The 15,990-nt window shown below is 38.7% G+C and overlaps 1 protein-coding gene and 1 long non-coding RNA gene across 2 annotated transcripts; one reads left to right on the forward strand and one right to left on the reverse strand.

Annotated features, from left to right (window-relative positions):
- Positions 1 to 1,224: 1,224 nt before the first annotated feature.
- On the forward strand, positions 1,225 to 5,486 carry LOC147160559 (uncharacterized). Its single transcript, XR_015090383.1, has 2 exons — positions 1,225 to 2,107; positions 3,990 to 5,486. It is a non-coding gene; the product is annotated as an uncharacterized LOC147160559 (long non-coding RNA).
- Positions 5,487 to 10,576: 5,090 nt separating this feature from the next.
- Positions 10,577 to 11,509, reverse strand: LOC147160560 (odorant receptor 131-2-like). The gene has a single exon (XM_086057590.1). The coding sequence runs from the start codon at positions 11,507 to 11,509 to the stop codon at positions 10,577 to 10,579; it is 933 nt and encodes a 310-aa protein (XP_085913716.1).
- Positions 11,510 to 15,990: the final 4,481 nt, after the last annotated feature.

The following is a 15,990-nucleotide window of genomic DNA, read 5'->3' on the forward strand; positions in this document are numbered from 1 at the left end:
ATTATACCTTTGCAAAGGGACTTCTTCACCAGAATCTCACCATTCAGTTAATTGAACACGCAAAGAGTAGAATACAAATATTGTCTACTCTAACAAATGGTGACCTCCGACGCTAAATTCTAACGGATGGTCGTATTTTGACGATTTACAAGCTGCGGCGTTCCCGGACGGGCGGAATTTCTGGCGCCATATTAATTCCGGTAAGTGGAGATTTTTATCCACGTAGAGAAATTCTGTCTGTTTGGAGGCGCTATAGCCGGTTTTTCGTCTTCTAAATTGTCTAAAATTTTAAATGAGATCTGTGTGAACAAGTTGTAGTTTGATGTCGTTCTATTGAGAGTTGGGATTTAATCCTACGACATTGAACTGGACACGTCGTGAGGTGGTGCATTTAAAAGTGACGTAAGTGCAGACCTAAAGATTGATTTTTGTTGTTGTTTTGTTTTGTTTTCGTCTCGCTACGAAGAATCCTTAGACCATAATATATATTGAATAAAAGGGTTGCCGGATGACGTGAGAAGTCTTTCTTCCACTAAGGATCGCGAAGATTATGGTAAGCGCTCTGCTTTTTTAGCAGTTTGGCCGATTGGGGACTAATCGATATTTGCTCATGACTCTTATTGAGAACGTCCATTTACACGTAATATGTTTTTTGAAAAAGCGCCTGTTTGAAATTGAACAGTATTGAGGGGTCCAGGTTGATTACAGCGATAATTGGATTTGTGTCGCTGTATTTGCAATCGAGAGATTACGTGATTTATTTTTAATTATGGCGCTTCTACTTTTGTAGTTTTGAGGTCAGGATTACCGTATGAATTACTTTTGTTCTACGGTTTAATTTGATAGCGCGTGACGAGTTATTTTGAAAATAAGCGCCTTGCAAAAATTTTGCAATATATGGAGGACAGTTTAGCTCAGCGGGATTGGGTAACCGCTGTGTATAAACGAGAGGTCACGTGATTCTTATGTGTGTGTATGTTGTGTGGCCATTTATGTTATTCCTGTAGATTGTTTAAGCGCTGTCGACATTGTTTAAGCGTTGTCGACATTGTTTAGACGTTGTCGAATAAATTTAACCTATTGAACTATTATACTAAAAGTGAGACGTCACTGTATTGATAAATATTAATACTACTTGCGTAGAATATAAACTGAAAGTGAAAAGTAAAAAACTACAAAAATGGAGGGCGATTACGACCGGGATACAGAATGGTTTGACCTGAATGCGCTTCCGGTTCATAGCCGGAATTTGTGTTTGGATGTACAAGTTAAGACTGCGTTTGAGGTTGCAGTCGAAGCAATGCCCGAAAAACATCGACAAAAAATGAAAAAGCTAATAATGGATTAGATAACGGCGGGCTGTGATAAAGGGTGGCTTCCACCTTTGACATCCACTGTTTGTTTGGTAGCTTTGATGAAAGCAGTGGAATTTGCATGCGTAAAAAAACGGCTTTCGCTGGACAAAATGGTACGTCAGACTTTTGTTTTTTCTTTGAATGGAAGGAGAGTTAGACAAAATCGGAAAAAAGTGGATAAAATGATGAGTAATGCTAGAATGTTGGCTTTGGGCAGTTCCGTAAAAACCGCTCGGGGGGCTTTAGCAAATGCTGGTAATGATGTAGTGGCTGAATTTGATGCTAAAATGACTCCAGCATCTGTGGAGCAGTTCACGGGTGATTTGTTCGAAGTTAACCCGTTTACTGACATCACCGTACAAAACTGCGGTTTAAATGCCATAAGATTTGTAGACAACGAATTGATAGAATGAAACCGTTTATTATTTTATAATGACTAAAGAGTGTGTGCGTATGAATTTGAGTGTGTGGCCTAGCTTCTAAAAGGTGGGGGCTATTATTGTGATTGTGAGTGAGAAATGTGCGTATGGTGATTTTGTTTGTTTTTCTTCAATATCTTTAACTAAGTTTGGTGTTGTTTTTGTGTGAGATGAGACTGGTGTGATAGTGGCGTTTGTTTTTCGAATGGGAATGTGGTAAAATAGGTTTTGCGATGTATAATGTTAAGATCCCCCCCCCCCTGTTTCTAGGTTAGAAGAAAAGGAGGATAGAGCATAATGTGTACTCGTAATGGGACTTTTTCTCTTTTCTAGGTAAGAGAGGAATGATAAACAATAAAAAAATAAGTAATAGTATTTGAAAGATATTGTTGAGTTTTTGTAGAATAATATTAAATTAGTGTTTTTTTTTTTTTTTTTAGTGACTGAATTGATAGTCTTTTATACTATAATAATTGATGAAGATGGTTAATTTGTTAACTTTCCCTTTTCGGGGCAAATTAATAAAGGATAATGATAGAACAATAGTATTTTGTGTTGAGCTGTATTGAGTTGACATGATTATGCCTACATCTGTACAGCTGTGGCTAGAAGTAAGATAGTTGAATAAGAAGTTATAAATGTTTTTGAAGTCGACATAATGATAATGATTTTTAATATTTGTTTTTTCTCTGAGTGTGTCATTTCAGAAACTGATGTTTAAGTTCCAAGGCAGATGAGGGTTTGATGGCCTTCACTGATTACAAACTGCGAACGGGATACGCCCCAGCTGCTGATACGTTGTATTTGCAAGTATTGCTAGTAGCTATTTTGAAGGGGTATTTAAAAAAAAAAAGCTGTTTTTTACGAAACATTTTTGAGAAAGCAGGAAGTGAACTATCTTGCTATGATCCCATTTCCTCAGTCTGGCATTGTAGTGCATTGGATCAGCCGGGTGCATTCGTTGGTCGAGGTGAGCGTCTGGAAGGACCGAAAATGTGTCATCGGGTCCACATTGCAGACAGCGTCTGAATGGACGTGGCAGAGATCAAAGGTCAAAAGCCGCAGAGCACAGTCTTCTCCTCCTGTGCCTACAAAAAACATTGTGCTCAACTTCCACAATGCCCAGTGACTGTGTACAAGCCTCATTACAGAGATGTCTCCTCTCATCGCTGATGCCTGCTGAACATTGTCTGACACAGCCGCCGCCCTGAACATTGACTTTTGAAAGCTGGTGGTCTGACTAGGATGCGACCCTTCAATCAGTGAAATGCTGCGCGGTATATGCAAGGCATTTTTAATGTGTTGAATGGGGAACTGTGATCTATAGCAAGGTATTTCTGGAAATTGAAAACGACATATGTGAATTTGAAATGAGGGATTGAGAAAATTTATTTCAATCTATAGCCTACTAAATTTTTGCCTATATTTTTGGGAGAATCAGTTTCTGAATTGGTACAATGGGAATTTTATTAATATGATATGATACGATATACTTCGTCCAGCTGCAGCTACAATATAGAAAAAATAATAGAATAAAATGAGTAGTAATAAGTAAAAGACTAACTAAGAAGTTTTCACAGTGGTATATATTATTACTATATATATTATCTAAGTATATGTTTTATATACATAATATTGAACCATGCATCTTATCGTACTGAGTTGATGCTATTTAATAAATAATAGCGAGTTTGATGGTTAATTTTAGATTTTTTTTTTTTCACAGCACTGTGATTTATGAATCCCAGAAATATTTTGTGTGCTGTGTTTTTTATGAGCCCCACTAATATGTAAAAGAGGTGAAGTTGATTAGCAGTTTGAAGATAATTTTTAGTTTGATTAAATCTAGGAAATGGTAGATATTTGTAAGTTTTGTGTAATTCGTATCCTGAATTAGATTAATATGGTTACCTCTATTTTTTATGGCCCCAAAGTCATCATATATTAGTGTCTTAAATTGTATCTGCTTGTGCTCATTTCTATTGTTGTGTTTTGTAGCTCTTTCGTTTACCTCATAGCCTGATTTAGAGGGCTGTGTTATTTACGACGTCTTTTGAGTTATGAGGTCTCTATTTTATCCTCCCTTTATCTTGACGTGTTTGAAAAAATCAGTGGATCTTTGTCAAAATGAGGGAGTTTATGTTTAAGAAATTAACCAATGTAGACGAATTAGTAGATTAAAAAAATGAAAAGGTTTTGAAATGATAATCCACAGTTTGAATATGAAGAAATCTATCAGAGGAAATCGAGCGGAGCAAAGTAAGTCTGAAGCAAGCAAGGACAATAATGCATATTCGCCGGATGAAGGTAATTATATTATATTATATCTTTTATCTCAGAAACAATTGAAAAATGTAATGTTTGGAGCCCAGTGTTTGCAAAAGAGTATAGATAATATGAATATATGTGAGCTTTTTCCAGGATGTCACGATTCGGCCGGTCGTGGGATTCTGGGAAGAGAATATATGATATGCTAGTAAAATGATTCCTTTCAGGATGGTGAAAGGCACAGTTATGCAAATTTAGAACAAATTTAGTCGTGGTAAAAAAAAAAAAAACCTATTATTGAACAAAACCTATTTGAAAAATAAATATTTACAGGCTCTGTCTTATATTAATGAATGAGCGAATGTCATTCAACTCAATCAAAGGCTGGGCTCTATTTCACTGTCACAAAAATAGATATTTTCCTGTTCCAACAGCGCAGGACCTACGGATCTTAACCAAATAACATTTACTAATCCCAACTAACAAAAACTATCAGGGTTTTTCCTCCAAATAAAATTTATGTGGGTTTATGAGAAGACTAAACATATTCCGCTCTCAGGTTGATGACGGAAAGGAGAGACGAAATTCCACAACTGGTCTACAAGGCTGCCGGCTATCTCATCAACTGATGATCATCAATCTTATCACCTCCGGCCTGGGAGCCACGTCAGCTGACCCAGTGTTCGGTTCTGGAGCGGCCGTTTTGACATCATTCAACGGATCAAGTCAAGTGCCTTTTCCTGGGCAATCATCACGAGAATCACATTTGCAGGCAATCTATTCTGGGGTTCTGCAAAAAGCTGACAACGTCATCTTCTCATTCAACAAAGAACTTCATCACGAGATGGCTTCAAAGAACACATATTCGTCTGCCGATATATTGCGACACTTTTTAATGAACAACATTTTATGTTAAGCCTCACATATGCTATGCTTATTCCACTAAAAATCTTTTAAATGTATCAAATTGTTTTTTAATGCTAAAGGGCTAAACTATCTCCTCTCCTGCTAAAGGGATGTTTTAATGATAATTATTTCCAGCACACAACCATTGAAAAAACATTTTTTAATGTGTTGAGCTCTCATGAGCTCAAATGAGGGAATGTTGGATTATTAACATTGTTTTTCAGTTTCAATTTATATTTTAGCCGTTTTGGATTTAGTTATAGCAGTATAGCTCAATGAATAGTATTGTCTATTGTATTCTTATCTGTCTCTCTCGCCTGAGAAGAGAAGGGTAACAAGTTTCTTTTATATATTATCTAAAGGGAGTATAGCTAGTACCGGTCTCAGTCGGTCGAAGAGAGTCCAAGGACAGGCTGATGTATTATTGTTCAAGTCTAATCTGATGTGAATGGGAGGGGAGAGGAGACTTTTCGTATTCACCCACTTTTCAATAAATAATGATGTGCGAGGGAAGGAGGGACACACAATCTGAACGGAACACGGCTTGGGTGTCTTCATTTTGTGTGATCAGAAGCTTCTGAGAATAATTATACCTTTGCAAAGGGACTTCTTCACCAGAATCTCACAATTCAGTTAATTGAACACGCAAAGAGTAGAATACAAATATTGTCTACTCTAACATTGCCTTAATAGTTTAGCTACCTTGCTTTCCTCTGGTGTACATGAGACCGACCGCATTGTTTTCAACTACCTCTGACCCTGTCCCCAAAAGGCTCATTTAGGCACATTAATTATTCAAATGTTTTGACCAAATATTGACTTGATTAATGAGTCTTGTGGGTGTTGCGTTTGCATGTCTGCGGGGACGTCAGTTGAAAAAGAACAAACAAGTAAACTTGTTCAGGTACACATGATGTAATGGTTGACGTTCATAGCTGTTGCGCACAAGGTCTGTCTTTGTGTCTGGTTGCATGTTGGTGTCTTTTCTACATAAACACGTGATGAATTCGCAGCCAAACTTGGACCTGCGGTTGACCATGGTCCAAGTCTAAGTGCCCAATTTCCATGTGGATAGACCTTTAAGTAGAACTTAACCTTAAACATCTCATGACAATATTATGTTATATGTGACCTCACTAGTCCAAACATGACATTCTGATTCATCTCAGGGGGCGGCCGTTTTCAACGTCAGCAGAGGAAAGCAACACACGAGCATCATTAAAAAGAATTCAAGAATAAGAATTAAAAATATATATTGGTGTCACACGATTAAATTGTTTAATCGTAGTTAATTGCATTACTTCAATAGTTAACTCACGATTAGCTGCAAATGTTACATCTACTCTAAATGTACAATAAAATGTACAATAGATTTTTTGTCTTCATACTATTATTAACATAAAAGTCGGAACAACTTTAACGTTTTAGTCATTGATAAAATAATTTCATAATAATTCATAAAATTGAGTTAAAGTTAAATACAAGTGTGATATTGATTTGTGTTGGTCATTTTTCTGCCACTAGATGGCATAATTGCATTTGTAAAATGTTTCTGACAGCTCCGTGCATTTTTCTTTTTATATTAAGAGCTATATAATCTTTAACATGAAGTAACTTGTGAAATTCTGCACATTTTTTAAATTGTAAAATACAATTTACCCGGTCTCCACAAATACCAGTATATGCATTATTATTAATTTTTTTACAGGAAAATTTTGACATGGATGTATGTGTCTGCTGTGTAGCAACTGGAATTCCCCCAGTACTGACTTTCCAAGTATTTTAATTAATTAATTTAAAGTAATTTGGACACCCATATATATATATATATATATATATATATATATATATATATATATTAGGGGTTTGAATTGCCTCATACCTGGCGATTCGATTCGTATCACGATTCATAGGTCACGATTCGATTCAATACAGATTAATCCCGATACGAATCTATAAATTGATTATTGCGATTTTTTTAAACTCAAATTTAGAAAGTACTAATCAGTAAACTTGTACATGTACACTGTAAGATTTGTATGAATTTTTTATTTTTATTTTATAACTGAGCCACTGCATTTAACATACAGGTTGCAGTCTGTTTCATGTTTGAACAGCACTGAAATAAACATATTAAGGCTTAATGTTCCATTAATATAACATTCTTCCATGCTTAATGTGTATAAATCCTAACCCTAAGTAAGACCTTTTGTTGAATATTCCCCGAAAAAATGTATGTTTAAAAATGGATTCGGCCACATATCGAATCGATTCGAGAATTGCGCGCTGTAATATCGCGATATATTGCCAAATCGATTTTTTCTAACATCCCTAATATATATATATATATATATATATATATATATATATATATATATATATATATATATATATATATATATATATAAATAAATATATATATATATATATATATATATATATATATATACTGTAATGAGAATGTGTTTGTAAGCTCATTTTATTGACCTGTCATTCAAAACAAGGTACAAACCCAATTCCCAAAAAGTTGGGACACGATACAAATTGTGAATAAAAACTCAATGCAATTATGTGGAAGTGCCATATTTTAATATTTTATTCAGAATAGAACATAGAGAACAGGTCAAAAGTTTAAACTGAGAATATGTATCATTTGAAGGGAAAACTATGTTGATTTTAAATTCCATGGTGTCAACAAATCTCAAAGTTGGGACAAGGCGATTTTCACCACTGTGAGGCATCCCCTCTTCTTCTTACAACAGTCTGCAAACATCTGGGGATCGAGGAGACAAGTTTAGAAATAGGAATGCTGTCCCATTCTTGTCCAACCTGTGTCTCTCTAACTGTTCAACTGTCTTGGGCTTTCTTTGTTGCACCTTCCCCTTTATGATGCGCCATATGTGCTTTATAAGTGAAAGAAGTGGACTGCAGGCTGGCCATTTCAATACCCGGATCCTTTTCCTACGCAGCCATGATGTTGTAATTGGTGCTGCATGTGGTCTGGCATTATCGCGTTGAGAAATGCAAGATCTTCTGTGAAAGTGATGACGTCTGGATAGGAGCATATGTTGTTCTCGAATCGGAATATACCTTTCTGCATTGACGATGCCTTTCCAGATGTGGAAGCTGCCCATGCCACACGCACTCATGCAACCCTATACCATCACAGATGCAGGCTTATAAACTGACTTGGGTCCTCTTTCGTCAGTATGATATAGCGCCCCAGTTTTCCACAAAGAACTTCGAATCGTGATTCGTCTGACCACAAAACAGGTTTCCACTTTGCCACACTCCATTTCTTCTTGGTCTGCTTTAGAAATGGCTTCTTCTTTGTACTGTCGAGTTTCGTCTAGCAACGGCGGCTGGCACGGTGGATTGTGTTCACCCACAATGTTTTCTGGAAGTATTGCTGAGCCCTTTCTGTGATTTCCCTTACAGTGAGCATTCCTGTTTGCGACGCAGTGCCGTTTAAGGGCCCGAAGATCATGGGCATCCGGTATGATTTTTCGGCCTTGACCCTTACACACAGAGATTGTTCCAGAATCTCTGAATCTGTGGATGATGTTATGCACTGGAGATGACGATTACTTCAACCTTTTTGCAATTTTTCGCTGGTGAACATCTTTCTGATATTTCTCCACTATCTTTCTGCGCAACATTGGAGGAATTGGTGATTCTCTACCCATCTTCGCTTCTTTTTATACTCCAATCAAATTGCCAATGGACCTCATTAGTGGTAACTGAACTTCCAGCTGTTTTTGCAAGTGCAATTTACTTTTCCAGCCTCTTATTGCTACCTGTCCCAACTTTTTTGAGATTTGTTGGCACCATGAAATTTTACAGTCAACATATTTTCTCTTAAAATGATACATTTTCTCAATTTAAACTTTTGACCTGTCATCTGTTCTATTCTGAACAAAATATTGAAATTTGGCAATTCCATATAATTGCATTAAGTTTATATTTACAATTTGTATAGTGTCCCAACTTTTTTGGAATTGGGTTTGGAAATCTTGCAGCAATCCTTGTGTGAGCGATGCAAGTTGTGCAAGGTATTGGCCTGGCTGTCACTATTTTACACACAACCTAAAGTCCTTGTTTAAAAAAAATAGAAAATCATAAAGTAAAAACATAGTACAAGATAAATCAAACAAATGTATTAAATATGACATATGTTAATGAACTTGTAACACACGGACTGGTCCGTCCTACGAATATATATATTTTTTAAATGGCACTGGTCTGCATTTAAAAAAAAACCTCAACAATTTGTTTTGGGAAAATAGCTTCACAGTTGACAGTGTGCAGTGTTCCCTTTAAGCATTCTGGGTTTAGGCCAGCACCTACCTAACAGCTGACCAAAAAGCGAACAAACGGACACAAAAAAAACAATAATAATAAAAAAAAATACCACGTGGCATGTAACAGAAAAACAGGAGCTTTTAATCAGTGCCAAAAACTGATCTTGAAAATACCGTATATAGGTTATTCTTGTTTATTTGTTTATGCTGACCAGTGTAATTAATGCCAAATATGATTATTTTAAACCCTAAAATTCTATTTAAAAAATGCTGATGAACACTCAATATTTGAACAAAAAAAAGGTGGAAATTTGGTTTAAAAGAAAAAGGTCAGAATATGGATCTATGGAACAAATTAGTAACAAGTACAATAATGTTAACTTAAATAATATAAATTAAAAAAATCAATTGATAGAAATACCTGCTGCTTCTGCTCTACATACATTGGCCGCTTAGGAACAATGCGGTGCGGTGCATGAAAATACACGAAGATAAAAAGAATAGATGAAGAAAGTTGTGAATGAACTTTATTAACCTAACTCGTTTATCACAGACTTGGAAGAATATATGCCTGTGAACATCAACTAATGCTAATTTTGGGTCACTGGTCAATGGTGTTTTCCATTGATTGCTAGCAATAAGCTAGCAATGTTTCTCAAACAAGTATGCCTTGAGCCCCTCTGGTGCCAGGGGCTCCGTAGATATTACATGTGCATCTGATGCAAAAGTAAACTTCAGACTGAACTTTGTCAATGACATCATTGTTTGTTGTTGTTGTCTTAATTAAGTGTTTTGCTACCATGTTTTCTTCTGACGTGCTTGTGATCGACTGACCTTGTCCCCAAAAGGCTCATTTAGGCACATTCATTATTCAAATGTTTTGACCAAATATTGACTGCATTAATGAGTCCTATGGGTGTTACGTTTGTGTGTCAGTGGGGACACCAGTTGAAAAAGAGCAAAGAAGTAAACTTATTCAGTTACACATAATGTCATGGGCAATGGCTGACTTTCATGGATGTACGCATATTGTGTTTGTATTTGACCTCAGCCTAAATTGTGTATAATGTTTATTTTTTTATTATTTTTATTTCCAACATGTATATACAAAAAAACAGATTGGTTAAAAAAAGTACATATTATGATATAAAGCAAGCTCATACATAAAATATGTCAACAAACATCCTATTCCACCCAGTAGCAAGACATTACTTCCCCAAGTCAGTGTATGAAATAAATAATTTATGAAATAAATTAAACATGGCACCATGCACATGTGAGCATTTATTTGCATTGAAGGCAGTAGAGTGCAACGTTTGAATGTGTCTCAGATGCTCTCAGGACGCAGGAGCATTTTGAGATGACAGCAGAGATGATACACGAGCACGACTCTGAGGCTCTTATCTCTCAGGCCGTAAACAAGAGACGTCAGGCATCTGGGCAGGAGAAAAAAGCACACATACAAAACGGTCTGCACCCTTATCCACATCAAGCGGCTCAACAAAGACGAGATAAGTGCCATGATGGCGACGTAGAGCACTGACAGCAGGCAGAGGCCAAGCTGCAGCAGGTGCAGCAGCAGCGTATTGCGAGCTTTACGGGCCGAGTCTTTGTCAGGCGCCGCCGATCTGGCTACCACCGTCACGCCGATAAAGCTGAACATGATGCTCAGGCTTGCTGAGGTGAACAGGAAATATGTGTAAACTTTGTGGTAATATTCAAGAATGGGCACGAGGAACAGGTTGAGGTAGTTGCAAAACCGTGTCATGTGCAGACTCTCCAGCTGGTCAAAAGGAAACATCATCAGTAAAAGCCCTTGAATGAGTCCATTTAGAAAACAGAAGACCCACACGGCGAGCACGGCCACCGCCGTGTTCCTGACGGTAATGATGGAAGCGTGTCTGAGAGGGTGACACACAGCCACGTATCTCTCAAGCGACATTACCACCAGCACCAGAGGCGGATTCCGACTGACAGCATTGCTGAGCATGATCAGCACGCCGCACACGGGGTACGTGAGGGTGACGCCGCCGGTGGTCAGCAAGTACAGCAGCTGGGTGATGGCCAGCAGCAGCGTGTCTCCAAGCAGCAGGTGATACATCAGGATGTAGCGCGATGTCTCCCGAAACAAGCGTTTACTTCTCAAGGTGTACAACGTGACCCCGTTAACGAAGAGGAATATCAAGCAGAAGCAGCTGGTCACAGTGGCGGTTGTCACTCGCTCGGCGAGGCTCAACCGGATGGTCACGTTGGCCGGCATCAATGTGGAAGACCAAGCAAAGAAATGTTGAGTCACATCGGCCCGCTACTCGCTTTATATGTTTGCATGGTCCATGCAACACCAACCACAGCCAAGTCGCCCCACCCTCTTGGAACACAAGAAGTCAACATCAAGCATCATTACAATGAGTACAATAAGAAAATAATTATTTACAGTAAATGAGAGAAAGCATCAACACAAGTTACAACTGACTTTGTGTCAGAGGGGTGAGAGTTCAATTGGCCTAAAAATGCAGTATACCATCACTAATGCTATTCAGTCCCCATCTCTCGCGAATGGTGGGGGACGACTCTGTATTTATCTAAGTTGGGTTTCAGTAGTTGAATAATGACGTTTTTAAATCAATGACTAATGGCATTTATTAATAGTGATCAGAATATTTTTCTTCCATTAGGTTCAATTTTTATTTATGCTCAACAAAAATATAAACACTTTTGTTTTTGCTCCCGTTTATTACGAGATGAACTCAAAAGATGTAAAACTTCTTCCACGTGCACAATATCACAATTTCTCTCAAATATTGTTCATAAACCAGTTTAAATCTGTCATCTGTTTTCTGGGTCAAACTCATTTTGACCTCCAGCAATCTTACCTTCTCGCAATTTAGCTTCATTTATTGTTTTTATCTTATTTCAAAAACAATTTCATACAGTTCAGTAGTTGACCGTCAATGGTAAAACACAATTTACTCGAGTATAAAACTAGATCGCTTTCTTCATTCATAAATATTCGACATATCTCCACATAACACAGCATACGTGATAGTATGCCGCTATCTCCCTGCATGAAATTACACGGTGAACTGAACAAGTATGAAATGCTTCTGAAATAAGATTTTTTTTTAAACAATAAATGAAGCAGAAATTGCGAGAAGGCAAGTTTACTGGAGGTCAAAATTCGTTTTGAGGACCAAAATAAATATATATGTTTTTTCCGTTGTTTACTTAAACTGGGAAAAACCAACTCGCATATGTCCGACTTCCGACCATCCTCGAATGCAGCATAATCATGGTGTCTAATCTAAGCTAGCAATGTTTCTCAAACAAGTATGCCTTGTTTTGAAATACAGTATACAATATGTGTAATTATTTTTGTTGCGTGTTAAGTTTTACAGCAAACTTCAACTGGGGTTTCATAATTCATCTTAAAGCACACTCAGGGAAAGTAGAATAAAATGTATGTCGCACGTTTGCTGAACAAGAAAAATGTTGCATTAAGGGTGCTTTCACAACACAGGAATTTGCATACACACATCACAACACATGGCACTACTACAGTATGTAACCTTTGTAGCCATTGTATGTAAAATCATATCAGATTATATACACTATATGATATTACATGCGCCTCTGATGCAGAAATAAACCTCAGACTGAACTTTGTCAATGACATCATAGTTTGTTGTTGTTGCCTTAATAGTTTAGCTGCCTTGCTTTCTTCTGGTGTACATGAGACAGACCGCATTGTTTTCAACTACCTCTGACCCTGTCCCCAAAAGGCTCATTTAGGCACATTAATTATTCAAATGTTTTGACCAAATATTGACTTGATTAATGAGTCTTGTGGGTGTTGCGTTTGCATGTCTGCGGGAACGTCAGTTGAAAAAGAACAAACAAGTAAACTTGTTCAGGTACACATGATGTAATGGTTGACGTTCATAGCTGTTGCGCACAAGGTCTGTCTTTGTGTCTGGTTGCATGTTGGTGTCTTTTCTACATAAACACGTGATGAATTCGCAGCCACACTTGAACCTGCGGTTGACCATGGTCCAAGTCTAAGTGCCCAATTTCCATGTGGATGGACCTTTAAGTAGAACTTAACCTTAAACATCTCATGACAATATTATGTTATATGTGACCTCACTAGTCCAAACATGACATTCTGATTCATCTCAGGGGGCGGCCGTTTTCAACGTCAGCAGAGGAAAGCAACACACGAGCATCATTAAAAAGAATTCAAGAATAAGAATTAAAAATATATATTGGTGTCACACGATTAAAATGTTTAATCGTAATTAATTGCATGACTTCAATAGTTAACTCACGATTAGCTGCAAATGTTACATCTACTCTAAATGTACAATAAAATGTACAACAGGTTTTTTGTTTTCATACTATTATTAACATAAAAGTTGGAACAACTTTAACGTTTTAGTCATTGATAAAATAATTTCATAATAATTCATAAAATTGAGTTAAAGTTAAATTCAAGTGTGATATTGATTTGTGTTGGTCATATTTCTGCCACTAGATGGCATAATTGCATTTGTAAAAAAATTCTGACAGCTCCGTGCATTTTTCTTTTTATATTAAGAGCTATCTTTAACATGAAGTAACTTGTGAAATTCTGCACATTTTTAAATTGTAAAATACAATTTACCCGGTCTCCACAAATACCAGTACATGCATTATTATGAATTTTTTTACAGGAAAATTGTGTCTGCTGTGTTTTAACTGGAATTCCCCCAGTACAGACTTTCCAAGTATTTTAATGAATTAATTTAAAGTAATTTGGACACCCATATATATATATATATATATATATATATATTAGGGGTGTGAATTGCCTCATACCTGGCGAATCGATTCGTATCATGATTCATAGGTCACGATTCGATTCAATACCAATTAATCTCGATACGAATCTATAAATTGATTATTGCGATTTTTTTAACCTCAAATTTAGAAAGTACTAATCAGTAAACTTGTACATGTACACTGTAAGATTTGTATGAATTTTTATTTTATATTTTATTACTGAGCCACTGCATTTAACAAACACGTTGCAGTCTGCTTCATTTTTGAACAGCACTGAAATAAACATATTAATGCTTAATGTTCCATTAATATAACATTCTTCCATGCTTAATGTGTAAATCCTAACCCTAAGTAAGACCTTTTGTTGAATATTCCCCTAAAAAATGTATGTTTAAAAATGGATTCGGCCACATATCGAATCGATTCGAGAATTGCGCGCTGTAATATCGCGATATATTGCCGAATCGATTTTTTCTAACATCCCTAATGTATATATATATATATATAGGGTGGAAACACCGTCTTCACCCTACAACTCCCCTCCAATTTTAATACACCACACAACTTGTGGGGGGGGGGGGGGTTGTGGGGGTGCCATCGGTTGGGGGCCGCAGTATAGAGCAGTGCTGCGGTCCCCTGTCCGTGTCCCCGCCCTATCTATTTTTTTTAATGCACCACATACACTCAGTAACATGCTTGGGTGGCGGGTGGATCGGAGCGTGGGAATATCATTTCCATTGGCTCCGGTTCACCTGCTCCTAATTTTAATGCACCACACACACACACTTGTATATACACTGGGTGGGGTCACATTCACGGTTTAGGGGTAGAGTTCGCCAGTCGGCGAGCTGGCGGACTCAGTAACAGGGGTTAATTTTCACAAAGAACGCTGGGGTGACGACCGGGGCCTTCCCCCGCTGGGCCTGGGGTTCGGGGGTGTCGGCCGCCCTCCGGTGCCCCCATCTCCCCCTTTTGCCCCCGGTGTTCCGTCCTTCCACACGGCGGGGGGTGGGGTGGGTGCGGCTGCCCTCTCCGCTCCGCTGTCCGGCCCCTCTTCGGCGCCGGTGCCTGGGTGCGGGTGGTCCCCGGGGGCTGGGGGTCGGGGGTTGGGGGGCTGCCGGTTGGTCGGGGTGGGGTCGGGGGGGCGGCTTTGTTGGGGGGGGCGGTGGTGGGGGTTGCGGGGTGGGGGGTGCTGGGGGTGGGGGGTGTCTGGGGGATTGGGGACGTGGGGGCGGCTGGGGCTGGGTTGGGGTGGGTGGCGGGGGTGGATGGGGGGCGGGGGTTGGGGGCCGGTGGGGTGCCTGGCGGGCCTGCAGTGCCCCGTCCTGCTGCGTTGGATCGGGGGCGCGGGCCGTGTTGGGGTGGGGTCGTCCTTTGGCGCTGCCGCGGCCTGGGGGGCCTTGAGGTTTTGCGCTTGCTCTGTTCCGGCGGGGGTCGACGGCTCCCCTCTTTGGTGGAGATTTTCATGCATGCCAGATCCACCACACCAGCATCTATCGAAACTCAGACTCAATCTGCTTCTTCCTCAGGTTATTGAATCGGTGGAGGCTGGTGTCTGCGGATCTCACGCGGCTTCGTCTGTCCTTCCTTCCTTTTCTCGGTCTCTCCTTTGGTCTCTTGAGGCCCTGATTTTATGTTTTTTGGATTTGTTGGGGTCTGGATGTTTCTTGGGCTGGGGAGGAGTTCTGGTGGGGGGTGTCTGGTCGGTGCTGGATTTCACCTTCCTTGGTTTTCTTTGGTCCCCTCGGGTCTCCTGGTGTTCGGTTTAGGTGAACGGTATGAGATTTTTTTTAATAGGTTTTCTGGTGAGCTAACAAATACACGCACGCACGCACGCACGCACACACATACACATACTCACCCACACACACACACACACAAAAAATAATAATAATAAAAAAATAAAAAATAAAAGAGCAATGA

Source organism: Leptonotus elevatus, chromosome 16, assembly GCF_054856555.1.
Source record: "Leptonotus elevatus isolate MCC_2025b chromosome 16, RoL_Lele_1.0, whole genome shotgun sequence".
NCBI lineage: Eukaryota > Metazoa > Chordata > Actinopteri > Syngnathiformes > Syngnathidae > Leptonotus > Leptonotus elevatus.

Bases quoted from the DNA above. Each gene is read 5' to 3' on its own strand.
- LOC147160560 (XM_086057590.1), bottom strand. From the start codon at position 11,509: ATGCCGGCCAACGTGACCATCCGGTTGAGCCTCGCCGAGCGAGTGACA.